At 35.5% G+C, this 27507-nt stretch overlaps 1 protein-coding gene across 3 annotated transcripts in view; it reads right to left on the reverse strand.

Annotated features, from left to right (window-relative positions):
- tpk1 (thiamin pyrophosphokinase 1) overlaps positions 1 to 27507 on the reverse strand; it is a 90347-nt gene that overhangs the window by 20698 nt on the left and 42142 nt on the right. For all 3 annotated transcript variants that reach the window (XM_028434975.1, XM_028434973.1, XM_028434974.1), the window contains exons 7-8: positions 20458 to 20604; positions 13756 to 13864 (exon numbers count right to left, since the gene is read on the reverse strand). In XM_028434975.1, the coding sequence (XP_028290776.1) occupies positions 13756 to 13864; positions 20458 to 20604 (256 nt within the window). The remainder of the gene's footprint in view (positions 1 to 13755; positions 13865 to 20457; positions 20605 to 27507) is intronic.

Genomic DNA, 27507 nt, shown 5'->3' on the forward strand with positions numbered 1-27507 from the left:
ATAGTACATAGTATATACTCATTGAGTTTGTAGTGTATAGTACGGAATGTGCCATTTTGAACACAGCCATTGAATGAATGACTACCTCTATTATGTCCTGAAAAACATCTTCTGGATGAATCGTACGGTGGTGGTTAAACTGGTCTGGACGTGGGAATTTTCCAGGAAAGTTCTCAGTTATGGTGGTTCTAATCTTCCGTGTCTAGACGAACCGTTAACAATATCGTCTGATTAAGTGAATGTGATGTTCAACCAACCTGTAACTGTTATTATCTCACAATCAGCTTCATTCATCAGGGGACTCGACAGTGCATGATTCCTCTAGAAATGAATACATCAGCAGTTAATCAGATTATTTCACCAAATAGGTTTCGTATCCCAAGAAGTATCACAACTGAAACAACATAATCAGTGGAATTTGACGGATTTAATCATGGCTAAAAAACCTTTAACTCGCTTGCTTGATATCTTTCATGTTTTTTACGAACAGGTTTAGGCTTGAAATTCATGCAGGTTTTTAGGAATTTTAACAAGACTCTATTGTCTATTGTCCAGGGCAGTGGTTCTCAAACTTTTTAGTGACCCATTTGTCCAACTACACTATTTTCCTCAGAATGCTGTTAAAAAAACAACATACAACATAATGACGGAACAAATTAATGATAACACACATTTTGAATAATCACATTTTTTAAAAAAAAAAGTGGAATGAAACATTATTTATTGCCTCTAGAATAGATTTATTTTATAGTTTTTATGATTTCCAGTCATCTACTGCCTGGTGTGGGACCAACACTGACTCCTGTATTTTCAGTTCATGTTCTTTTAATCCAAATCATTTCCATCATCATTATTGTGATGATCATTTTAAACTAAAAGTATTCATTATAAAACCCCTTATTTTTGAAAAAAAAAATGATAATTACAACAAAACATAATTAATCAGGGATTTATTTATTTATTATTATTCATTATATAGTTTTTATATTATATTATATTATATTATATTGTGTTATAATTTAGATTTACCTTTGATAGAGTGAAAATATAGAATACAGTTGTTTAAGATTGTGTTTTAATTTTATTTTGAAAAAAATAAAAAACAATCAGTACCTTTTTTTTTAATTTATCAATTACTAGACATTTCATGCGACCCCATTTAAATTCTAGGCAACCCTACTTAGGGTCACAACCCCAAGGTTGAAAAACCCTGTACTATAGGTTTATTTTATTTATTAATTGCAATATGAAAGACTTCTCGTATGATTCTAAATATTTATTATCCTAATAAAATGGCTACACTTATCCGCATTACACGTACCCCCATTTGAGAACCACTGGTTTAGGGTCGTGTATGCCTTCTTACACTGTGCATCGGTTGTTCTGATGCTTTAGAAAACCAATGCAGCCAAATGTGGTCGTATGTCAAATATAAAAAACCTTGACTGCTGTTGTTTCCTCTAGTAACTGCAGAGTAATAAAGAACAAAAAAGTCGTAAAACCTCCCTACGAAGCTTGATAACCACACTCTGCCATATCCGCATCTCTATTAGCCTTCCACGCTTAATGTTCTTAGCTCTGTGAGTTTTAATCCCTAGCACTACCAATCACTATAATCACAGTAAATAACAACACTTAGGATGTGCGGAACACACACACACAACCACACACAGCACACACGCTGATCTCTAAGTCACAGCAGGGTGTAAAATATTGGAGCACAGTTTGATTTCAAGGTTGCAGTGCCCATCAGTGGTTTCCAGTGGAGAACCTCTCACGGGCTTTCAAGGCTGTGGAGAACCAAAGAGGTCAGAATAATTTGACAGTGTTTTTTTTGCTGTGAGTGGGCCTTTGCTACTGGTTTTCCTGTGGGGAGGATCAAGGGCAGACATGAACTAGACTAGAGCAACAAAAACAAGCAGGGTAAAGGTAGAGGTTAGATCCGACTGGTAAATACATCAAAGCACGCTTTACAGCCGCACCATTAATAACAGAAGGTGTGCTAATCAAAACTAGGCAACCATGCTATGCAGGAGAGACCAATTAGCACTGCATTAAGCCCATCCTTGTTCTACATAATTGCTGTAATCAGACGTCTAACTTGAGTTAATTCAAGACACTTAGTAATACATTGGTTTCAGAGAAGACAATTTCTCGTACAGCGTCTAAACGATCCGTATACCCTTCGTTCTTTGGTTATTCCGTTTTAAAATCAGAATAACAAATATACAACAACAAAAACCTGAATCACACTGAGGCTAAATATCTCTGTTGATTCTCCATCTCTGAAAGCTCTGAAAACATTTTAAGTGAGAAAGTGACCAAGTAGAATATCAACATGTGACCAATTGATCGATGAGACTCGTGGCAACACATGCTGACATTTTGGAGATTTTCGTATGGTATGACTTAGTATGAGTAGTACGTAGTATGACATTTCGAGCACAGTTCAAAACAGAAAAATACACAAACACAGAAAAACATGCAAAATGACAACACGAAAGATGCACAAAACGACAAAAAATACATAAAATACCTCAGAAAACCCACAAAATAACAGACAAATACGCTAAATGATGGGAAAATACACTAAAGGATCACAAAAATACACAAAATAACTCCAAAGACACTCCAAGATTATACGTATACACATTTAATTCACACATTTCAGAGATTTTTGGAGACCCTCTATTGTGCTACTGACAAAACTTTAGGTTAACTTCAAAACAAGAGCCTTATTTACTCATTTACATTTACATTCTCCATGATTCATGGGGCAGTTGAGTTTGACTAGTGTGCCCACTGTGCATACTTAAAAAATGTCCCCATACAGTATACATCTGGGTATTTCTTGCATATTCAGTCTTTTCATAAAATCTAATGTGAACGCACTACATACTAATATTGATGTCAGACTTCATATGAGTAGTATGTTATTATGACATTTCAAACACAGTCTTGGTCCTGTATAGGTATAACACAACCTTTAGCCAAAACCAACAATACTTTTAAGTATTTGTAAAGCATTTTTGTCTGTTTCAGGTGTAAGAAAAGGTAAAAACCAGTTGGATGTCTTTGAAAAATAAAGTTTTTTGTGCTCTGAAGTGTAGCGAGTAATGCAAACTTTTATCCCAGTTTATGTTTTATATTCACACTTACACAGTCAGAGACGCGTTAGTGCAGAAGGAAGAAGCATTGGCTTTAAAAAAAATAAAAAATAATTACCAGGTTGGCTTCAACAGATGTTTGCACTGCTGTTTGTTCAAACAGATGTGCTGCTTGTCATTGAGAAAAAAAAAACCTTCGGTGATAACAGCAAATCAAAAATCCTGAATTAGCAAAGAGGGGAGGAAAAAAATATAAAGTTTGAAAAAGTCCTTGAAGTCCTAAATTGAGAAGTTAAATGAAAACACCAATTGAAAGGAACGATCTTCTACTGGACTATGATTGGCAAGTGAAAATAGTCTCTCTGCACACCTCCAGATTTAAAACAGATGATGAGACAAGCGTCACAAACAAAAGTCACATGTACATAAAGCAGCTGCCATTAAAGAACAAGGACTTTATAAAGAGCATCAGTAAAAAAAAAAAAAAATCACTGAAAGTGTCGTACATGCGTATTATGACATAAAGGCATACTAAGAAAGAAATTATTTATATTTTACTCAATATTTTGAGTATTGAAATAAAAAAAAGTAATTTATCCAAGAAAAGTAAATCAATTAAAACTTGTGAAACACTATTTTAAGTCTTAATTAAATGTTCTGATAGTCTCAATGCATCAGCATTGAGTGGTTCTAGTCATCTTAAAGATGTAAATCCTTGTTTTAATCAGAAATAAGTGACAAAGAAATGATGGAAAAGATGGTGAAATGAGATTTTAAAAACCACAGAAATTGGTTAAAAGCTGCAAATTAGAGTGGCCAAAAATGAACAGAAAAAGTGGTAAAAAGGGTTCAAAAATACGTTATGGTGAAAAGAGGTTAAAAGTTACAATAATGGGTCAACATATTCGATATTATAGGTTGTTGACATCCGCTCATAGAATATCCATGTCAAATTACAGCCCGATTCAACGAGCATTAATGGAGGAGTAGTCATTTGAAAAATGTGAACCGTATGTGTGACCCGTACGGAGTAACGGGCCCCATTTATATATTGGTATGTGCCAATAATTCGGTACCACCAACCGTCCCAATATTGACCCGCAAATAAATGAGAAATCAACTTTCATTTTTTCTTCTTCTATCAAATCAAAAATCAGGCTCCGAGCATCGATGCGTACACATCCATAGATTATAGCTATCAAATTTCAACCCGATCTGTTCACGAATAACAGAGGAGTAGTGATTTTAACTAGTGTGAAGAAGAAGGAGAAGGAGGGAGGAGGGGAGGAGGAGGAGGAGGAGGAGGAGGAGGAGGAGGAGGAGGCGGAGAGGAGGAGGGAGAGAAGGAAGGAGAAGGAGAAGGAGAAGGAGAGAGGAGAAGGAGAGGAGAAGAAGAGGAAGCAGAGCAGAAGAAGAAGAGAAGAAGAAGAAGAAGAAGAAGAAGAACGAGAAGAAGAAGAAAGAAGAAGAGAAGAAGAAGAAGAAGAAGAAGACGACGACGACGACGACGACGACGACGACGACGACGACGACGACGACGACGACGACGACGACGACGAAGAAGAAGAAGAAGAAGAAGAAGAAGAAGAAGAAGAAGAAGAAGAAGAAGAAGAAGAAGAAGAATTGACTTCACTGTGATTCCTTTGTTAAAGTTGCATTATATATCATTGCATGAAGAAAAAAAAAAAAACTGAAAAAAAGAAAAAAAAAATCCATATAAATGCTTATTTAAACATAGCTTGGCAAGCAAAGAAATGTACACGTTTGTGATTTTTATTCATACATAAATCAATCTATTCAGAAAATATGAACAGAAAAAGATCCTTCATGTTTGACAATTGAAGAAAACCTTATTTTAAAAAGGACTCGACTGCAGCTCGGCTTGTGTGCATGTGAAAGAAATGTAAAATCCTACAGAGAAGCTCTGAGTTGATCTCTCCAAAGTCACCATAATCTGACGTTTCCTGCTGTGTCAGCAGTCTCATGCATGAAATGAACGACACCATCGCTTCTTTTCCACTCATTCACTCATATGTCATTCCAACAGCCTTCTTTTCCTCACACAGAACCACCATATTTTCCCTAAATCTGTTTGACTGAGCCACTCCTGAACTGTCACCACCATCATCACAAACTCTGCTCATCCAAGCAGAGTTTAGCTAGGATGAGCTAATGCGGCTAAGTGTAGACATAGTTTTTTTTAGGGTAATACATATTTTAAATCATATGAGAGGTCTTACATGTTGAAATAAATATATAAATGCATAAATGAATGAATAAAAAATAAATAAATAAATAAATAAACGAATAAAAAATAAATAAATAAATAAACGAATAAAAAATAAATAAATAAATAAATAGTAGCTTTAAAGCAAATAAATAAAAACAAAACAAAAGGAAAGCAAAACATATTCAAAAAATATAATAAAATAAACTTATGCTTCAAATTTAGAGCCAAAAAAGATATTGAGATATTAAGAAAACCATTTATTTTCAAACAAGAATAAATGGTTTATATTACTTTATATGCATCACTAATGTTGATCGAGAGCAGCGTTTTTCAACCTTGGGGTTAGGACCACATGTGGGGGCGGCTGGAATTAAAATAGGGTCGCCTGAAAAGTCTGGTAAGAAAAAAAAGAAAGCTTAGTTAAAAACTGATTAAAATTTTATTTTAAATGTTTTTTGAATTATTATTATTATTATTATTAGTGACCACATTGTTTATCAAGGGAAATAAATATTTAAAATCATATGAGAGGTCTTAAATAAATATAAATAAATAAATAAAATAAACCTATAGTAGCTTTAACTAAAATTAAAAACCAAAACAAAAGCTAAAATATATTTAAAACAAAAATAAAATAAACATCTGCTTCAGATTTAGAGCATAAAAAGATATTGTTGATTTTTTTTATTTTTAGCTAAAATTTGTTTTTTCAAACAGGAATAAAGGGTTTTGTTACTTTATATGCGTCACTAATCTTGATCTATTTATTTATTTATTTTTTATTTATTCAGTTCATTTCCGACATGGTTTTTTTTGTCCTTTTTCATGCCGGAAAGGGCGACGGAAAAAAGCATTACGCTTATCCAGATCCGTCCCCTAATTTGAACACAGATAATTTTACATCCAACCTCGTTTCTTCCCTTTTTGTTTTTTGTCCTTTTTTATGTGATGTGTTCTCGTCTGCAGTCATTGTTCCTGTTGTTACTCCTCTTCACTGTCCTTTTTCTCCGTATCTCCTCGGGCTTTCTTTTCCAGTCGTTGTTTACGTTCCTCCAACTCTCCAAACGTAAAGTTCTTCTTCTTTCGGAGAACCTTCATATCCTCTAAAAGTCGCCTCAGCTTACGATCCATCCGGAAGGCACATGCACATACACATACCCCCATCATTAGCAGGCCAAAGATCATGACCCCTAGCAGATAGATGTCCTCCACATCTTCCACTGTCAGCTGGGAGAGACAGAGCATCTGGCTTCTCCCTCGTGCATCCATGACATATCCACCTGGGTATGTGTCCTTTGGACACGGTATTTCGTGCTGAAGCAATTGCCTCGTTGAGAAAATTTTGTCAATGGCGCTCAATGACCAGTTGTCAATGGCGCTCAATGACCAGTTGTCAATGGCGCTCAATGACCAGTTGTCAATGGCGCTCAATGACCAGACTCTAGACTCTAGAGCAGTGTTTTTCAAACTTGGGGTCAGAACCCCATGTGGGGTCGCCTGGAATTAAAATAGGGTCGCCTGAAAAGTCTAGTTATTGGTTAAAAAAAAAAAAAAAAAGTAGGTAAAAACTGATCTTTTTTTGAATTATTAATATTTTTCAAATACACATCACACACAACATATCACATAACTGTATTCTATACTTAAACTTTCTCAAGTATAAAACAAGTTAAAATAAAATGCAGAATAAAAATAAACGTGATCAAAAACAATTTCTAGAAGAAGAAGAAAAAATATCTCTGGGGTCGCTGGACATTTGTGATATAAAAACGGGGTCACGACCCGAAAAAAGTTGGTAACCTCTGATCTAGAGAAATAATAGTTTAATTTAATAATAATAAAAGCATAATTAATTAAATGCAATTAAAATAATGAAAGCATTCATGTTTTTTTGCATTTTTCCATTGACATACTGTATATCTGTAGAATATCTGGGTTAACCTGGTGATGATGTGTCACTTCTTGTGCATCACAAAGTGGATTCCACCCTAGTCACCATCACTGTGGGTGCTCCGAGCCTCGCACAGGGTCCAATCTTCCTCCTCCTTCATCATCTATCTTTCTTTCTTTCTTTCTAATACAGTCTTCCTGAGGCTTAAACGCAGGCATTTTTAAAGGCGCACCATGGGGGATGTTCCTGTACAGTGCGTCGTGCAATGCAGTGTGAACAGGGATTTCAAAAATAGCTCTCCAGAAACGATATCATTAAGAACTATTGCCGTGAGCTATCATCTAAGGCCCACAGGCCATCTGCTTAATATACACACACATGCATGAATGAGATCTCACACTCTACTTGTGTGCATGTATGGACACACAGGCAACACAGCACGTGCACACACACACACACACACACACACACACACTTTAAAAGCATCTAATCGCACACCTCCAGGGGAGAGTTTAGAAATGATGGAAAATTAATGTAACATACAGAAAGCGATAAGGAGCGCTGCTGTCATGGGCTCACGTAACGAGGGGGATGGGGACGGAAAAAAAAGAAGCAATAGGAGAAAAATTAGGGGGGCGCACACGGTAAAAAGGAAATGACAGCTGGAAATGGGTGCGAAAGGTTTATGACGCAGATTAATGATGCTCGACACCCTTATTTATCGACTGTTTAAAGCAGTAATGTATAAAAAAAACACATTCTCCATCAAGAAAAGACCTTTTAGAAACAATATTCACCTTTTACTAAGATACCAGACAATACAGTGTCACTTTGTCACTTCGTTAATCGTCTGTAGTAGTGAGCTGACACTGCTAACAAGGAGTCGATTTTCAGCTAGAATGCAGAAAATCCTCCAGGGAGGGAACAGCAACGACCAATAAACCTGGATTAACCAAGACACAATAAAGGGAGCACGTCTGTAACACACTGAGCTATTTCACACGTAAACCTGTGTGTGCAGCCACCTATGCTCATTGCCCCTCAAATAATCCTGAAAAATAACACTTTTTCTAAATGTATTGAACAGGGAACAAGTAACATCATATTTCATAATAAATGAAAAATAATAATAATAATTTTAAAAATTGTTTTTACACTTTAATTCCACATCACATTTTCTTCCTGGTCACATATCTAATGCATTTTAGTAATTTAATGCTCTTTAAATTTTTTGGATATTCTTCATTATTACTTTCTTTATGTGTAGGTGTTTTGTTTAGTGTTATTTATTTATTTATTTTGATTTACTTGACAGGAACATTGCCCAGAGATAGCTACATGGTGAAGATACCTCGAACAGAGCCCAAAAAATGGAACAAGGGCAATAACTCTGAAAAAATTATTGAGCCTTTCTCATTATCGAACTCCCTCAAGGTATTGACACCCTGAAGCCACACACCAAATTTAGTTATCCTATTTTAAACAAGTTCTGTGCAAAATTTTAAGTTTATTTTTTATTTTTATTTGTATAGCGCATTTTATATACACAAGGCAAATTTTATATGATTGAAAATTGCAACAGAAAAACATGAATTGTTTCGAAATCAATAAGAACATTTAAAATCAGCAGTAAAAACATTAAATGAGCCATAAAATGATTAAAAATCTCCCCCTCAGTCATACACAGTAGAGAAAAAAAAGTGACTTTAACTTGGATTTAAAAATGTTCACATTGGATGCTGACGGCATGGGGGAATTCTCGCGTCCCATCCGTCATGGCGCCCCACATTTTGAGAACTACTGAGCTAATGGACCAACTGAGGTAATACTCTTAATAATGACCTCTGCCAAAGTGGTCATATTTTCACCGGTGTTTGTCAAAAGAACTTAAGGGATTTTGACAAGATTTTAACTAAAAGTAGACCTTATGCCATGGAAGATACCATTACTTTTTGGAGAGGATCTGGATCAATATACTGTACTGATTCTGGATCAGTTTAAAAAAATTTAAAAAAATCAGTATAGCCATCAGCATTGGCAACATTTCACAAATAATTAGCCGAACTTGATTAAATGTGTTTGGTCTCATCTGGATCGAATACAAGTTTTATATTTAAGAGGCTGTTTGGCAGTTTGCATGTGCTCTCTGAGTCCTCCTGTTGTCATTGCTTCAGTTAACGGCAGAAAATGACAATCTTTACTTTGATTGTTGAGTTTTGTCTCGGTTCTTTAGACTTGTCCACTTGTGGGGGACCGCATAATGAGAATGTTGCTTTTTAACTGCTGAAAATAAAAAGGCCTTCCATGAAAAAAAAAAAAAACAGCATTATGATCCAGGGATCCATTCTCCAAGGGAATAAAATGATCCATTAGTCATTTAATGCCAAATATTGTAATTGTACCATCTGTAATCCTGGACTTCTTAATTGTTTAACAGCGTCATACTTATGTAAAACCATGGACTTTTTTCTACTACTTATTTTGAACTTTTATGACAATAACTTAACAACAATTCTGGCACATTCACATCTATATCCAGATTTGGGCTTTGTATGAATTGGAAGATTACCATAAAAATGATGACTTAGCAGATAAAGGTTGTCACTTTTCAGCCAATTTACTGCACGTGGAAGTATTTAGGCAAATAATAGTTTTATTATGCACTCCCAGTGGTCCCCAGACATTAGTTTGAGAAACTTGCCAGTTTTTTAACACCAGAGTGGATTAAATCAGAGAATGGATGCATGAGTGGAGCTGTGAAACTAGTGTGAATACAGGCTGAAACACTGCATAATACAGACTGATTATTAAAGTCACTTTATAAAACATGAATTCTCTATCTATCGTAAATCCATTATTCAGCAGCACAAATGTCAGTATGTGCTTTAGTATCATTAATGCAGCACTTTGATTGGAATGCATTTCAACAAACGGATTCCATCCCCCTCACTGTTAAACAGCTCCATGGCTTTGGATAGATTCCATAGCTAAGTTCCTATTTAGTGATAGGATTACAAATGAAGTCAAAACAATTTAATAGTAAGGACGACACCTCATAATGGGAGTGGAAAATGAGTGCAATTACACTTTGCTCACACTCGTATATGCATGTGATCAGTGGAACAAGCTCTGATGCAGTAATTGTGTTCTTCACGTCCCAATGGAAACGACCCGGATCAGAAATATTTCCATGAATCAAAAGTAGACGCGTAATTACATTTTTCTTTTTGTGTAGTTTCTGCAGCTCCAACAAGCCGACAACTTCCGTCCCATCGATTATTAGTAACAACTGCCACTCATCGTCCTTTAAAACATCTCATTCAAGTGTTTCTTATTAAAAAAAAATGTACGGTCAAAATTGCTGAAAATTCTGAAAATATAGTCTATTTATGTCCATTTATCTATTGCTCTTTCAGTATAAAATGTTCATCACAACTTGCTTTGTGGAGACTCTACTAATCTCTGTTGACACGACAACTGCTCCTAAGAAGTCACCATTCCGTGATTTTACTGGCTTCAAGGCTTTTCTCTGATAAAAGATCAATCATCACCAATTCCGATTCCTCGTTTTGATTCCGATTTCCGATTCCGAAAGTTGACATTTTAAATGAGCTACAACAAACCAGAGATCTTTCTGGATGAAATAGTCTCCATTAAGTTTACTTTTTATAAACTTTACTAGAAATTTCTCACTGGTTTTCAACTAGTATATAAATATCAAATCTATGAACTTGAATATAAACATTATACATTTTTTTTTCATGGGAGATTTATTTTTGAAAACCTCATAAAGATACAAGTACAAGTATAAAAGAAATCAACTGCAAAAACCAAAAAAACAAACAAAAAAAAAACATATATTTTTTATTAAAAATTTTCTTTTTTTGACCTATTGTGTTGTTGAAACATGTATTAAAGCATAATCAAAATCTTTTCAAATAATATTTTTTTAATTGAAAATTTAATCAGAATCAGAAGGTTTGTTGTAAATTATATTCAAACTTGCACCATTTTAGTGAAAGAACATACAATATACATTATGTAAGGAAATATTGCAATTGCTGAATAAAAATTAATAAAAGTAAAAGTACAATTAAATAGCTGCTTTATATTTATGAATATAAAATTATATTAAAAAAAAAAGAAACGCATTTGAGCTTCTATTGGGTTCATAAATGAATGAATGAATATGACTCAAATCTTGATTTTCTCCACAAGCTTAAACATTCTCTTGATCCAACATCAAAACAGCATGAATTATGAACTGAATTACAAAAACTGCTCCATTATTAGTAAATTATTAAGTAAACATATTCTGTGTGTCACTCTGGAGAGCATTATCAGTTTAAAGTATTTTCTTGATTACTGACAATTTGTGCTAAATGTATGCAGCACAAGATCAAAACATCATGAGTCACAGACACAACTTTATTATTTAAAGAGCAAAATCTTCCTTTGGAAGCAAGTGAATCAACTCCATTGGAGCCAGTGAGGCTGGTGATGATTGATCTTTTATCAGAGAAAAGCCTTGAAGTCAGGAAAATCACGGAATGGTGACTTCTTAGGAGCAGTTGTCGTGTCACCAGAGATTAGTAGAGTCTCCACAAGCAAGTTGTGATGAACATTTTATACAGGAAGAGCAAATCCCCCCCAAAAAAACAGATTACAGAGCTCAAAAATAGTTGTCAGAATATTTTTTACTTCAAAGTGTCAGAGGACACTTTTAACATACTGTAAAAAGATAAGGATATTTCCAAAGGTGAAAGTAATGGATTACAAGTACTCACGTTACTGTAAATCTAATAATAATAATAATAATAATAATAACAATAACAATAACAATAACAATAACAATAATAATAATAATAATAATAATAATAATAATAATAATAATAATTCATTATATTTAAAAAGCACCTTTCAGGCCACCCAAGGACACTTTATAATAAAGACAGAATAATAGAAACAGTGTAATACATTAAAAACAATATAATACAAATAAGAAGAGAAAAGAAAAAGCAATAGGCAAAATTAAGAATAAAAACAAAATAAATACATAAATAAATTCATTTTTTTCCCTTTTTAAGTTTATACATGAGATGTTTACTGTGTGCAAAAGAACCGTGGCAAGATTTATTACCAAAAATAAATGTGGAGGCGGTGAAAGTAACTAGTAACTTTTACTTTGAGTACTTTTTAATTGAACTACTTTTTACTTGTACTTGAGTACAATTTCATAGGAGATCTGCATCTTTGTTTTTAAAATACTGTTAGACATGCAAATGGATTTTTTAATAGAAAGGAATTTTAAAAAATATCTTTTTAATTGCTGCAAAATTGCAAAAAAAACAAAAAAAAAAAACAACATTTAATCCTTTTCAAACATGTCAATCTAAACTTCACTTTTTCAATAAATTTGAAAGAAATGTCTTTCAAAAATCGATAAAAATACAGGCAGTTAATGACATGAATATTCAACCAATCATTTCTATAGTAACTCCTCGACTTCAAATAAGAAAATTAGCTGCAGCTCCTAGCATGTAGCATTCAATTATAAAACACAAAAAGATGATCTTAATTTCTAGTTTCAGATTCTCACCCGTTCTCCTAACTGGCACATTCTGAATGTGTATGTGGTTAACGAGTAAATCACAGACTGTTGAAGACGTACAAACCCTGAGGATAGAAGTCGTTTTGGGTGGAAGTGATTTACTAGCTAACTTCAGCCACCAGAGCGTGTCAGCGCACTGTTTAAGGGAGACTAAAGGTCTATTAGGAGAGCTCTTCCTCTCTGCTTCACTGTCTACTACCAAACCACAGAGTTGGAACTGTCGCCCCCTGTGGTCATAGATTATTTTCAGTACACAACTGTTTTTATCCTTTTTCGGCATTCGACATCTTTAACTTTTCCTGAATATTTAGAGCAACCAAAAGCAACACAAGTTGGCATTTTAACTGAAAAAAGCTGCTAAATCATGTAAAAAGCTGCTAAATGGTCTAAAAAGCTGTTAAATGATCTAAAAAGCAGGCTGAATGTTTCACTCAATAGGAACCAATTGGATGTTTACAGGCAGTGGGGCCGTGTGACATCATCAATCACGTGATTTCAAGATGGCAGAAACACAGGCTGGTCAAGTAGTGCCATTTTTAATTTAAAACAAATACGGTGCAAAAACAATGTGTTTTCTTCTTCTAGAATCAGTTTTTCATCATATTTGTGATATTGTGTTATGAGTATAGATTGGTGCACAAAGTGACAAGATACGCCTGCAGTTCAGATATTTGTATACTGCATATTTGAGAAGGTGAAAGTATGTGTGTGGTGTTTTATTTTAATAAGAATAATAACTAAATTAAAATTGGAATTTTAATCAGTATTACTAGAAATTTCAGGCGACACCATTTGAATACCGGGAGACCCCACATGAGGTCACGACCCCAAAGTTGAAAAACACTGTACAAGGCACTTCATGTGACCCTTATTTAAATTTTCAGGTGCAAACCAGGTTTTTTCATAGAGGACTCACTCAGGTTCCACTTGAGTCCAGTAGTAGTGGTCCGGCAGGGCCCACCGACTGGAATGAGGCTGCACCAGTTCCCCTCCAGACCCGTGTTCACTCCCAGTCTGTGGCTGCCCTGCTGACACAGACACAGTAGTGGTGGAAACCATTATAATCCTGAGTGTGTACATCTCTGCGTGTGTGTGAGATCACATAAAAATCAACAGAGGAAGGAAAAAATAAAGCCTGCAGACTTGATTTTTGTCTTCAAATGAGGAAACTTTTAGCTTTCCTGTTGTGAGGACCAAAGCTCTTTTCTTACTGACTTTCATTTCCTGCCTGCACTTAAAATTACAAGCCATGACAATCTGAATTACACTCCATTATTCTCTGTGACAAAACGCTGCGTCAAGCGCTTTTAGTAAACAGTAACAGCTGGAGCAACAACATGCAGAAGACTTACTACTGACTTAAAGCTATGAGGCATTTTATTTTAGAGAAGAAAACTAAACAGAGCCGAGGAAGATTATTATCAGAAAAAAAATGAATATGCAGTTAATACCAGGGCGTGAAATATAGTTGGACCACAATAGATTTTTTTTTTTTTAATGTCTGCACATGCTGTCAAAGGTCAACATTACATGAAGTGCAATCTTTTTACCACAGCACTGCATGTTTTGTTATTGCAATTCAATAAATGAATTTATTTTATTGCATAATTGTGACCATACACAAGCCATCCCCAAGGAAGACTTTAAAAAGAAGAATGAAAATCAAAAGAAAAAACCAGACAAAAGAAGATTTTTTACAGTTTACCAGTTACCATTAAAAATGTTTTTTTCATTTAAATTCTAATTACATTTAATTATTTTGTTTTTTTAAATTAAACATTTTTTAATTTTGGTTATATGAATTTCCTTGTAAATGACCTCTTTGTTGTATTTATTTGCAACTACTGGACTAAATAAATACAGCATCGTTCAGTTTACCTCTTAATAGTCACAACATTAACCCTAGAACACTATCATTAAAATTAGAATCACCATCACTAATGCCAGGTGATTTTTACTTGATACATTATACAAAATAAAAAGTAAATATAATCAAAATATGACAATATATTACAAATCAGAGTCGTGTTCTTTTATGTTCAACTATGCCCTGCCTAACAAAATTAAAAAAAAAAAAAACTATCATGGGTGGACTCGAAAAATATTAACCAAAATTATTGAAAATTCCCCCCCCCAAAAAAAGTAATAAAATTGTAAAGTTGGTCTTTGGTCCAAACATTTCTGGGGTATGTGAGGCTTCCCTTACATAGTCACCTAGACACATAAACAGCTGCACTTTTCTGCACTTTGTGGTATTTATTTACAACTACTGGACTAAATAAAGATAGCATGGACATTTCAGCACCACTTTCACTTTTAGGTTAAGGCAAATAAATGTACATTGAAAGTGCAACATGTGCAAAACTAGCAAAGCAAGTTATTATAAGGAACCAGAGAAAAATAAAGTCAACAAAAGCAGATTGTTTCACACATTTGTTTGGTGTCACAGCGCTGCAGAGCCAGAGGGGAGGTACGCTGGGAAAATATGAAGCTTTGGAGTCTTTTTAGTGTTTAGAAAATGAGCCTGAAGTGGTTTTCTATACATAAACCTGAGCCTTTCAGGAAGTGTGACAGTTTGCACAAGAAGATCACGCTTACATGAGTGTACAATACGCATTATACCTCAAGATTGATGTAATCAAATGCACAATATGTGCTTTACGGTATTGATAATATTGCACTACTGCAGTTAGGGCTCCTTAGGAGAGCTCTTCTTCTCTGCTTCATTATCTACTATGAAACTGTCGCCCACCGTGGTCATAGATTTTTACAGGTCACAACTGTTTTTATTCTTTTTCAGTAAACAAAAGAGTTTTACATCCACATCTTTAAATTTTCCTGATTATTTAGAGCAACCAAAAGCAACACAAGTTGACATTTTGACTGAAAAGCTGCTCCTGTTTTATTGTCCTGTGACTTGTCTCTTTTCACTGTTGGGTTTTACAATTACATCAGTTTTTATTCTTGTTTTACTTAATTTATTTTATTGTTTTTCTGCTGTTTGTATTTATGGTGTACAGCAAAGGGCTCTATAAATAAAGTTGAGTTGAGTTTACAGGCAGTAAGGCCGTGTGACATCATCAATCACGTGATTTCAAGATGGTGGAACACAGGTTCTAAAACTGTAAAGTAGTCCCATTTTTAAAAGTTAATAAAAACAAATATGGTGCAAAATAATGTGTTTTCTTAGGCAAAGATCTACTAATTAGTACATTTCAAAGGTTTTAGGTCACATTTATAAAAAAAAACCAAACAAAAAAAACAACAGTTGAGGATCTCTTTAAGGGCTTTGTGCAAGCAAGCTTATAGCTCTCACCCACATTGTGTCAAAATAAAAGCATTTATAGTGTTTTGCATTGTGTGTGGACGTCGTCTCAATCATCTTCGTGACTAATTAGTGACTACAATCCTCCTTGACCTTTTGACTCACAAGATGTTCCGATTATTGTGCAAACACAGCAAAGAAAATCCTAGAACTCTGCACAGCTCCCCACGCCTCCTTTATCCTACATTTGAATCGAGTAAATTTAGCACTACCCTGAGACTTTAACTGATTAAAACATCTTGTAGTCGTGTTGGGATTGAAAAATTAAAAGGCTTGCAGCCTTCAGTGTCCCAACCGGTAATTTAATAAAAGAGACAGGAATCATGCAACGCCCTCAGCATGCTATATACTATAAAAGCACAGGATTTCTGCTGATCTACACCAGAAAAAAACAGTTCAACGCTGTGCCACCTCATTTGGGAACAAATCACAGCTCCCTCTCAGCAAACATAGACATCAATATGTGATGATTCATTGTAGATGAACATAAATGTGTCAGATTTAAATAAAACATTACATCTTTTAGCAGCCTTAAAGCCACGCAACGGGACTTTTCCTCTTCTTCATTTTTCAGCGACACAAAGTCAGCACTTATAAAATTAGCCGAATGAACAATAGTCAATTCTATGTAGAACAATTGCCGCACTCAAAGTATTGATTGTGCCACTAAATTCTGAAGCTGAGCACGTAGCAAAAAGCCAGTGATTGCACTGAAGATGCTCAGCGAGGATATTTGGGGGAAAGTTGTAAACACTTCAATTACAGATGTAACCTGAACAAATAGCGCCGGTCCTTTCCGAAGGTTGTGTTCACCTTCGTGTACGGGCTGCGTGTGCTCATCAGTAGGCGACGAATCGGAACCGTGTTGACAAACGAGCCTAATTTACCCTCGCTGAGGTAAGATTAATTGGAGGTATTGAGGTATGAAGTCAGAAATGACAACACGCCTGTGGAATAATGACACGTAGAAGGAAGAGACTGGAAGGAAAGGGAGTGGTTTACTTAAGGCACGGGTGTCAAACTCATTTTAGTTCAGGGGGCCAAATATGGGCATTGGAAAATTAGTAATTTCAACATTGTTGTGCCATAGTTTGCACTTCTACATACACAAAGTACAAAATATGTAAGAAACCAACAATATCCAAGTGATATGTGATAGATATCAGTCCCAACAGGATCTTCACTTTAAATTTCCGAGACTTTGTGACCAATTCCTTCTTAATCAAGGATAATATGCAATAATTTGAGGAAAATTTTGTAAGAATTTTGTATATAATAACAAGTGGGCTGCAGAGTTGGGAAATTAAACAGTTTCACCATAAGTGCTACTTTGCATTTCCATGTACAGTATAAATGATGCATGTATGTTGAGTAAATAAGGCACTGACAATATCCACAGAATAGGTGAAAGGTAGAGTAGAGTATCTTTATTCATCCCGCATTGGGGAAATTTACTGTCATGACAGCTCAATAAATACAAAGTGCAATAAAAAGACAACAGAAGGTAGTCGTGACAATAGTGACAATACTATTTAAATTCGGGGACATTTTGTCAAATAATTCGAGGATTGAGCAAAATTTTTGAAAAAAATCTACCTTTGTTCCAACAATTCAAGAGTAAAAATGACTTCCATTGTGTTATAAAAGCAGAGGGAAACTGTAAACCTCTGCAATTATTGTTGAGTTTCATTAAATTTGTGATAAATACAAAAATCTGTTGAAATAACATGTTTTTGGTGTATTATTTTTGCATGGATGCTAATATTTGTGTTTGGATATGATATAGTAATTAATTGTGGTTAATTTCAATAAATAATTCTAATTAAAAGTTTATGTTTTTTAAAATATTGTCAAAATTCCTAAGCTTAATTTGCCATGGGAATTTGCAAAATATTTTATGCCTCTTTGCAACCCTACTGTGATATCCACAACTAAATTATTTGGTAACTTACACAATGATTCAAGTTTGACACATGTGACTTAAAGGCAGGGTAGGTAATTTTTAAGCTAGCATGATTTTTAATGCAGCATCCTCTGAGGGCTCTGCCTTTAGCCCCCCATCTGTGATCCCTCTAAAGGCACGTCCCTCACTCGCATGCACGAGCACCGGTGCTCCAATAGCGTCTCATGTCTCATTCAGCAATAAGTAAACACTAAACTTTATCATTAAATATGTTAAAAAACGTGACAAAAAAACTCAGTTTGAACTCTGTCACTGGTGACGTGCTTTGAGTGTGGGCTAGTGCTCGCGAGGGGTCGTGAATGAGCAGGGAGACAGGGAGACGTGATCAGTAGAAGTTTTTTTTTACAGGTTTACAGCTGCTACAGATGACAGATTTTATTTGTTCCTTTTTCAGAGCACATAAGATCTTAATTTCTGTGAGGACAAGAAAAATTTCAATGAAAAACTCAAAAAGTGTTTCTGGACAAAAGTACCTACCCTACCTTTAAGGCGTTACAAAGTGTCATGTGGATGGCAGAGGATTGGGGTGGTGGGGGTACTGTAGTGTGTACTCAAAAGGCAGCTGTTTGTGCCACTTCTGAACTTAATCAGCAATGGAGGATGAGAGAGTTGCTGGCATTGAGGGAGAGAAAGTATTTTGGAACCATTAGAGGAGCTGCTGTTTTTCACTCACAATAGCAAATTGGGGCACAATAAGTACAGAAGAGTGTGTGTGTGTGTGTGTGTGTGTGTGTGTAAAACACTCTAATCAAGGTGGAATCTGACAATTTCTTGGAGGAAACAACAAGAGCAGAGGGCTGATTACACAGGCTGTAGAAAGAAGATAGAAAAGAACACAGATAGTGGATGTTTGCCTGCAGCTACATTAGTCCACCTACACGCTCCTTTAAAAAAATAGTATCTATTCACCTTTTGCCATCACAATTACTCTAGCGTCTATTATACATTTCCCTGTATTCACTTGTTCCAGGGGTTGATAATAAACAATAAATGATTATATGACACAGAGGCAAGCAGCAATGACCTCATGTAAAGGATTTTCAATATCGGCAATGAATAAGCCACATAAATAAACAATATTTTATAAAACAAGAAACAATATCCTTAACTTTTATACTATAAATTAAAACAGAGATCAGATGTTTTCTTACATTCCCACATGCAGTTATAGGCCAATGAAAATAGTAATAAAGTATATTTTCAGATTTCTAGAGGTTGTCACCCAAGAACCAATGCATATATGTAACTAATCATTAGTGATGTGAACAGTCTATGTTCATAGCTCTAAGCTGACCACATTACAGGGAGCTGAGGCATATGCTAAGTTGTTTACTGAAGGCCAAAACATGTCATTTCATTGATTATGGGTGATTAATCAACAAAAAATAAATAAATAAATAAATAAATAAAGGTGCCAGAGACTTTTTGGGGTCCATCCCTAAAGTCAGCAAAATGATGGTCCACTGTTCTATGAATCTGTGATAACCACATTTATTGATTCATCTGAATAATATCCACTGTTATCCAATAAGTTTATTATTATTTGAGCCCTAATATGTAGTTATCTTAAAGATATAAATCATTGTTTTAATAAAGAATAAAAAAAGGTGAAAAGTGACATAAAATGGTGGAAAAGATGATGAAAGTGTCAATATTGCAACAATTAGTTTAAACTGGCAAATAATGGGCATGATAAATCATGAATGCGGTTAAATTGGCCAAAATAAGCATTATATATATATATATATATATATAGGCGGAAAGGGTTTATAAGTGCCGAAAATGTCTTGAAAGTAGAAAAATGTGGAGAAAAAACATTGAGATTTGATGGAAATATCAAAAATGCATCAAAAGGAGCAAAAATAAGTGATGAAAATAGGTTAAAATGTGGGAAGTTTGGTGTAGTTGCAGAAAAGTGGAAATAATAAGCAAACGTGGGCTCAAAAAGTTAAGGAAATATTCTTAGTTTCTTGAAGGCATCTGGTGACACGCTCCCAGTGTCTCCAAGGTCCCAAGGTTGAAAACCCCTGATCTAGAGGACTGTAATTACCAAAATACATGTAGATCACAGTGTAAATACATTTTTTGACTGCTGTCATAACATTCACTATTAAAAACTCCACCCAAAAAGCAAACTAAAGACTTGCACCGTTATTATTATGTCTTTAAAAAAACAAAATATTTGAACTTATTTCAATTCTATGTTAAATATGTAACATATCTATGACATAATGTGTGTAATCTAAGGTGATACAAAGTGGTCCCAGATTGCAGATAAGCCAGATGAGCGTCAATTGTTCTTTTTACCGTTAAATCGATAAAGCACTTACGGGTCTGAGCAGATATGCCAGGTTTTCTCCCTGTATGATCAATAATGGCAGCTGTGTCATTGATAGAGCATGGTGTAGGGTCTCGATGGAGGCCATAGTCTGGTCAAACCTGCCTCCTAATCCGCCCAGAGCCACGATGCCATCCACCTAAAGAGACACAGAGAGGTTAATAAGAGAAATAGTCTACGCTCGGGGGTTTCAAGGCCAAATGTAATGATAGACTGAACCTTATGTCACTCCCAATGGTAGGGATGTGGCTGATAATGTAGAGAAGTTTTGGAGTTTTTTTGTGGTAATCAAAGCCCATCTACTATTTGGGGCACCCATAACCTACAAACAATAACTTCAACTTATCGGATGGACAGTGTAGAGCATAGATGATTATCTAATGTGCATTTGGTAAGCAAATTATGATGTCATTCCTTTTTAATCTCATTTATGTTATCTGATTGTTGTAAATCAGGGGTGTCAAACTCATTTTAGTTCAGGGGCCAAATACAGACCAGTTTGATCTCAAGTGGGCCACAGATTTAATGCAGGAAAATGAGTAATTTCAACATTATCGTGCCCTAGTTTGCACTTCTACACTTACATAAAATACAAAATATGTAAGAAACCAACACTATCCAAGTGATACATATCAGTCCCAACAGGATCTTCACTTTAAATTTCCAAGAATCTGTGACCAATTTCTATTTTAATTAAGGATAATATGTAAGAATTTGAGGAAAATTGAAGGATTTTGTTAACAGCCTATGCAAATATTGTTGACAATGATTCATGTCATTTTGACTTTCTCCTGTGGACCGAATCAGATGCCTCCAAAGGGAGTTTGACACATTCTTTTTTTGTTTTACCTGCACACAAACATTTTCCTTTTCCATTGATAATATATTGTGGTACATTCTTTAAAATTACATCAAAAGGTGAAGTTCAACCTGACCCTAACCCATGGCCAAAACTTCATTAGAAGTAAAACAAAAAAAAAAAAAAAAAAAAAAAAAAAAAAAAAGAAAAGGGTTTAGACAAGCCTGCAGACACATTATTAACAATGTATTAACATGAACTAAGGGGTAAACGTCCCGTACTGCAGGGGTGTCAAACTAATTTTAGTTCAAGGGCCAAATATGGACAAGTTCAGTCACAAATGCTGCAGGTTTTAAGCGGGAAAACAAACAAATTCAACATTAATGTGCCCAAGTTTGCACTTTCAGTTATAAATTAGACATAAAGTAAGGAGGGCATCAACAATATCTTAGCAATAAGTAACAGAAACTTCAATGTCCTTTGATTTTTCATTTTCTGACCATTTTTAATTAATTTGGGGAGATTTTGTGGAATAATTTGAGAAAAATTGCAGGATTTTGGAAAAAAAAAAATAGTTCTTTCAACAACAATTTACAACTAAATTATTTGGTAATTTACACAATGATTCATGTTTTCTCTGCCATTTTTCCTTTCTCCTGCGGGCCGAATCTGATACTCTGAAAGGCCGAATTTGGCCCCCGGGCCTTGAGTTTGACACATGTGCCGTACTGCAACAATGGTTCTGCTGTTTCATCTTCAAAAGGGTTTTTTTGATGGCAAAAAAAAGCTAAATATACTGTGAATTTAATAGTTTAGAGAGGGGGGTTGGCCCCACCCACCACATAGACACGAGATGATTGGTCACTGAGCCACAGACATGTGTAAGAGAGCCACAAGTGCTCTGGAGCCATAGCTATCCAACCCCTCATTTAAACTATCATCCTTGCCTGCAGTGCACAAACCGAAACAAGTTTCTTCCCTTCTTTTTGAGCCACCCGCTCACCAACGAATGAGTTTTTACACTCTCAGCAGTTTTATCCTCGTACAAAGTCCCCGAGCAGCCGAGCGTGACTGCTGACAGGCGGGGAACCCAGAAAGCTGCAGGGCAACGATTGACACCAAAAACCAGTTAAATGCCATCAATGACAGAAACGTTAATGTTTTCTTTTAGGGGTGGAGAATAAATAGAAATAATAATAATAAAAAAAGCTATTATTTCCCTTAACTGTTATTAAACAAATTAGTGCAGTTGATAGAGTTGATAACGTAACTAAACCCCTGCTTTCTCCTGACCTGCCACTAGGAGGGAAATTCAAAAAATGCCTTGATTATGGGCGGGGCTCCTGGAGCAGTCTAGTCACGCCCAGTCTATACTATAAAATCTCCAATGAACAATCTATGCTATGCTAACTAGCTACTCATTACTCACTGTAGCTCTGTTTACTCTTCTCTCAATCTATCCTACTCACCACAGATTGTAGAGCCCACAGGTGCTAGTTTTTATAAAAGGGGCGGGGCTAACAATGCTTGTTTGTGACACAAGATGGTCCCAAAATGTTACATGATCTAGTTCTCAGCCAATAGCAAAAATCAATTGTAATAGCCTGGTTTCAACCCATACAGTCACTCTGACATTTTACAACTAAAGAACACACGTTGGAATACTTTGATTAAAATAGTGAGAGTTTTTTTTTAAAGAAATTCTGCATTTTCTTTTTCAACAAAGATAGGATTATTTAAAAATGTTTCCTCAATAATGTAGGTCAACATAGATTAATGAAGTCCATTCATAAAATCACATCTCACCTCATTTAAGTCCTTCATCTAATGTGATGAGGTTTAGTTTTGATACTGTCAATTAGTCGATTCACGATTTTCATGTCACAATACGATATATCCCAACACAAAACAATACGACATACATCTTGATATATCACAACATCAATAATTTTCACCTTTACAAGTACAAAATGGTATAAAATACAATTTATTTCATTTTTTTAAACTTGCAAGAACAGGTAAATGGTAACTAACTGTATTTAATGTACTAAACATCAAAAACAAGTGGTATTACACTGTCAAATTTTTGCATCTACAACAGATTCTGATTCTAAGTCACATACATCTATAAAAGTGCCCAGTATGTTTTATAAAGATAAAGTGCAATCAATTAAGCTAAAATGCATTGAGTAGTGAGGTAGTTTAACAAGGTCTGATGGTGCGTTCACTGACACCTAGTGACTGGGCGTTTATGTGCTGTGCATTGCATATGTTAGCATATGTTTTTTTATATAGGTTTTTTTTTCCCGTTAAAAACACGAAATATCGCAATATATCTCCAATTTTCTTTTTCTTACACCCTTACTGTCAGTGGATGTATTTATTTTTTTTTTAATTTACATTTTTCCAAACTTTACTTTTACCTTTTTTAACCTAAACAGACGCATTTTGGTCCGATACAGCAAACACATTTACAATTGTTCTGTATTACAAAGCGTTTTCCCTGCACGCGCTGTGCATTAATCCTTTACAAATTACGGCTCAAAGACCTCCTGCTGTTTCACTTTGATAGTCAGAAACAATTGTCATTTCTCATTGACTCTACAACAAAGACCTCTCGTATCCTGTTTTTCGCCCGATATTTTTCAAACTACAGACAAAAACTCATCAATCTTGGGGCTTTAGGCTCCAAACGGGGACACGAGTAAATAAAGTAGACGTGGTGTAGCAAACTCACAGCCTCAGGAGATGCAGTGTTACGAACCAAATGTAGCAAATTAAAGTTAGATCGACATCGGGCCGACACCTTCATTGTTCAGTAAACAATAACACTTAGGAAACAAATTTGTCAGACGATTGTGAAAAGAAAGTGTATGACGCCTATTTAATTTAACTGTTTATTTTGTGGCAGCATCTGCAATTAGCTGTTGCACATATTACTTTTCCTGGATCTTTTAATTGAACAGCTCTAAGGACAGATCACTAGAGTAGTATAATTTCATTGGTTTTTTTTTTTATTCTAGTTACAGTCACAATTAAAATATACACACGGGTGGCTATAGCAGAAAAGGCCTACGTCTCTCTATGTCTGTGTATCTCTATTTCTGTCTGTCCAAAAGTTAAAAAAGCAAAAACCGTTATCTTCATGGCCAGGCCCTCCACCGTACAAAGACGAGGCTGGTACAAACGTGGTTTAGCTAGATTTACCTGGACGTGTCCCTTTTTCACGTCTTGTCCGGATGGATTTTACAAACTCATCAAAATGTCCGGGTTTCCCAGGAACCCTGACTGCGTCTAGGAGAACACGTTAATTTAAATGACTCCGCTAACATTTACTCTAACAGATCAAATCCACCAGTTTCCGAAAGCTAATGAGTTGCTCTTTACAGCCAGTATTATATCATTACAGTAATTTTACTCACACGTGCCGGAATCATTAGAGCTGCAGTTTGCAGAATCCTAACTCCGCTCCGTTTTAAAACCAAAACCCAACCTCCGTTACCGGTGTCTTTTGAGAACGCTCTTAGCGACTCTTTCCCTCGTGAAAGTGTATGGACTTTATCTTGTGTTATTGGAGATTTTTCTGGTGCTTTAGAGACTCTAACATGAATAAACGTATCACTATTACTTTACCGAGTAACGGCTGCTGACATCAGCTCGTACCCGCCAGAGAGCACACAGAGGGGGCTGTGATCCCAGCTGCCTGTCGCTCTGAGCGGACTGACAACCATCACCTTGCATCCAGACTATAAAATTAATTCACCACGAATAAGCTTCTCTTGATTTATCCCGCAGTCACGGAGGTCTGCGAGGACGCAAAGCGAAAGTGATCCGTTCCTCCTCAGTGTTTGTGGTTTTAAACTGTTGCTTCTCCACATCGGTCTGCTTTTTTCATCTTGATTTTCAGTGTAACTGTTGTGTCTAACGCTGTTATGGAGAGTTCTGCTTGGAAAGTCCGTCATTTCACTTTTACTACCACGATACTTGAACGCATCTGACTTCAGAGGAGCAGCCAATAGTAACACGTGTTTGTAGAAAGATCTCTGATTGGCTGACATTATGATTTATAAAGTTCATTTTACAGAGCCAGGAGAAGAAGATGAGATTCACTGTTCACTCAGAACACTTTGATTACAATATGTTCAAACATGATTATGGATTTTTGACCAAATGATGCCAAAAAAAAACTTACAAACCCCAGCTTTAAAGATGAGGCTTTGTTTTGACGAAATCGTCTGACTAAAGACTAAAGTCCAAGATGGATTGAAAAAGACCAAATACTGGTGGGTTTAGTTAAAAATCGTTGGCAGGAAAATCCTCCTAGATGATAAAAACTCCATGGAGGTTCAGAGAGGGATTTGAAAACAAAGGAACCACTGGGAAAAACAGCCAATAGCAGGGGTCACCAACCTTTCTGAAACTGTGATATACTTCATAGGTACTGTATAGTCTGAAGAGTTACCAGTTAGAAAAGCACGTCTTAAATACAGGGTTCCCACATTTTTTTCACAATGATTTCTCAATTTTTTTCCAAAACTTTTCCATAATGATTTACCAAATTTCCATGACCTAGTTCTGAAGCATTAAGATTTTTTTTTTGTGCGTATGCATTTAAGGATTTTTAGAGGAAGCCATCTGAAGTGATCTTAGTTAAGCACAGTTTCATTCATTCTCGTGATTCCCGCTTAATGATGCTGCCGGTATGCAGCACTTTCACATTGAGATAATGCTTAACACCTTTGAGGTTTAAACATTAAAATAAAAAGGCTATATTTCCAAAACTTTTTCAAAATAATTAAAATATTCCATGACTTTTCAAGACAGGAAAATTATTTTTTTTCAAATTCCATAACTTTTCCAGGAATTTCATGACCGCGGGGACCATGTAAATACTAAATTTTCACAATTTCACTTTAATTAGCAGGTAAGATAATAAGGAAGGCTAGCAGTAACTTCAAAAGGTAAAAAATGTTGTTTCAACATGAAACACTTTATTTCTCTTTATTTATGCAATTGTTTCAGTTTCATAACATTTTACAAAAAAAATCAACCTCATGTGTTTCAAAATGATATTATATATGTATCATAACATACCACTGAAAATACACCAGATCTGCAACACTTAAAAACAATGTTTCAGTGAAAATAAACATTTAAAGGTGTTTAATTTAATACTAAAACTTTAACACATGCAGCAGTATTTAACTTTACTCAGTACTAACTACGTCTGTCATATGTTTATCGCTATTTAGAGTTATTTATCTACTATATTGTATTTTGCCTTTAAAAGGTAGATTCAAGAAAACGGTGAGGTCGGCACGAGTGTCGTCTTTTTTCTGGAAATAAAAATATGGTCACCCTAATTTAGCCACATATCACAGGGCAGTCTAGCTCTGACCCGTGACGTTGAGGTCACGTGAAAACAGTGTACAATGTGAGTGTTCAAACCGAAGCAAGAGTGCCAGTGCCCACCAGAGACAAACGTTGTAAAAATTAATGGAAGAGTTACTGGGGGTTTCCACTGGATACGTCTCCGCCGCACCGCGGCACTGATATGGTTTTGCTCCGCTGTCCGGTAATCCCTACCGGTTGCGTTTTGAGTGCGATATTTATATAATCGCGGGAGAACGCAGTTAAAGGTCTTATAAACTCAACAATAAACAGATAAACAGGTCAGTGTTCCTAACGAAGGAGAAGAAGAAGGTTGGACTCTGGATTTGTCATAAACACATTTTTTTAGCAACAGCCAACAGAGAAGAGATAAAACTGCACCAGTAAAACATGAACTAAATCAAAGTTGCTGTAGTTTACAGTGAGTTACAGTATGAGAGGAAACAATATCGTGAATGTGATTTGTTTTTTTACACATTATGACGTTTTGATGATGTAGTTACTTGAAATATAATCTGAAGTGTTTTATTTTGAAAAGTAACCAGATATTTTATTGCGGAGTAAGTGCCTAATTTCCTGTTTAACTTTGTTTGCTCTGTGCTGATTGATGGGTCATGCTCCGGTGTCCACCAAAACTAGAAGTCCTGTGTATATCTGGCGGAGGGTACCGGACTGTCACAGCTGTGAAGGAGCAGACAGGCACTGCAGCGGACCCGGTGGAAATTAACACATAGACTAAAGTGGAAACCTATCAGCTCTGATGGCGCGGTGGTGACGTATAACGCAGCGGAGCCGCATCCAGTGGAAATTGGGGTTTATATTTCAATAGTGTTCAAATCCATTTAATTCAGG

Source organism: Gouania willdenowi, chromosome 20, assembly GCF_900634775.1.
Source record: "Gouania willdenowi chromosome 20, fGouWil2.1, whole genome shotgun sequence".
NCBI lineage: Eukaryota > Metazoa > Chordata > Actinopteri > Blenniiformes > Gobiesocidae > Gouania > Gouania willdenowi.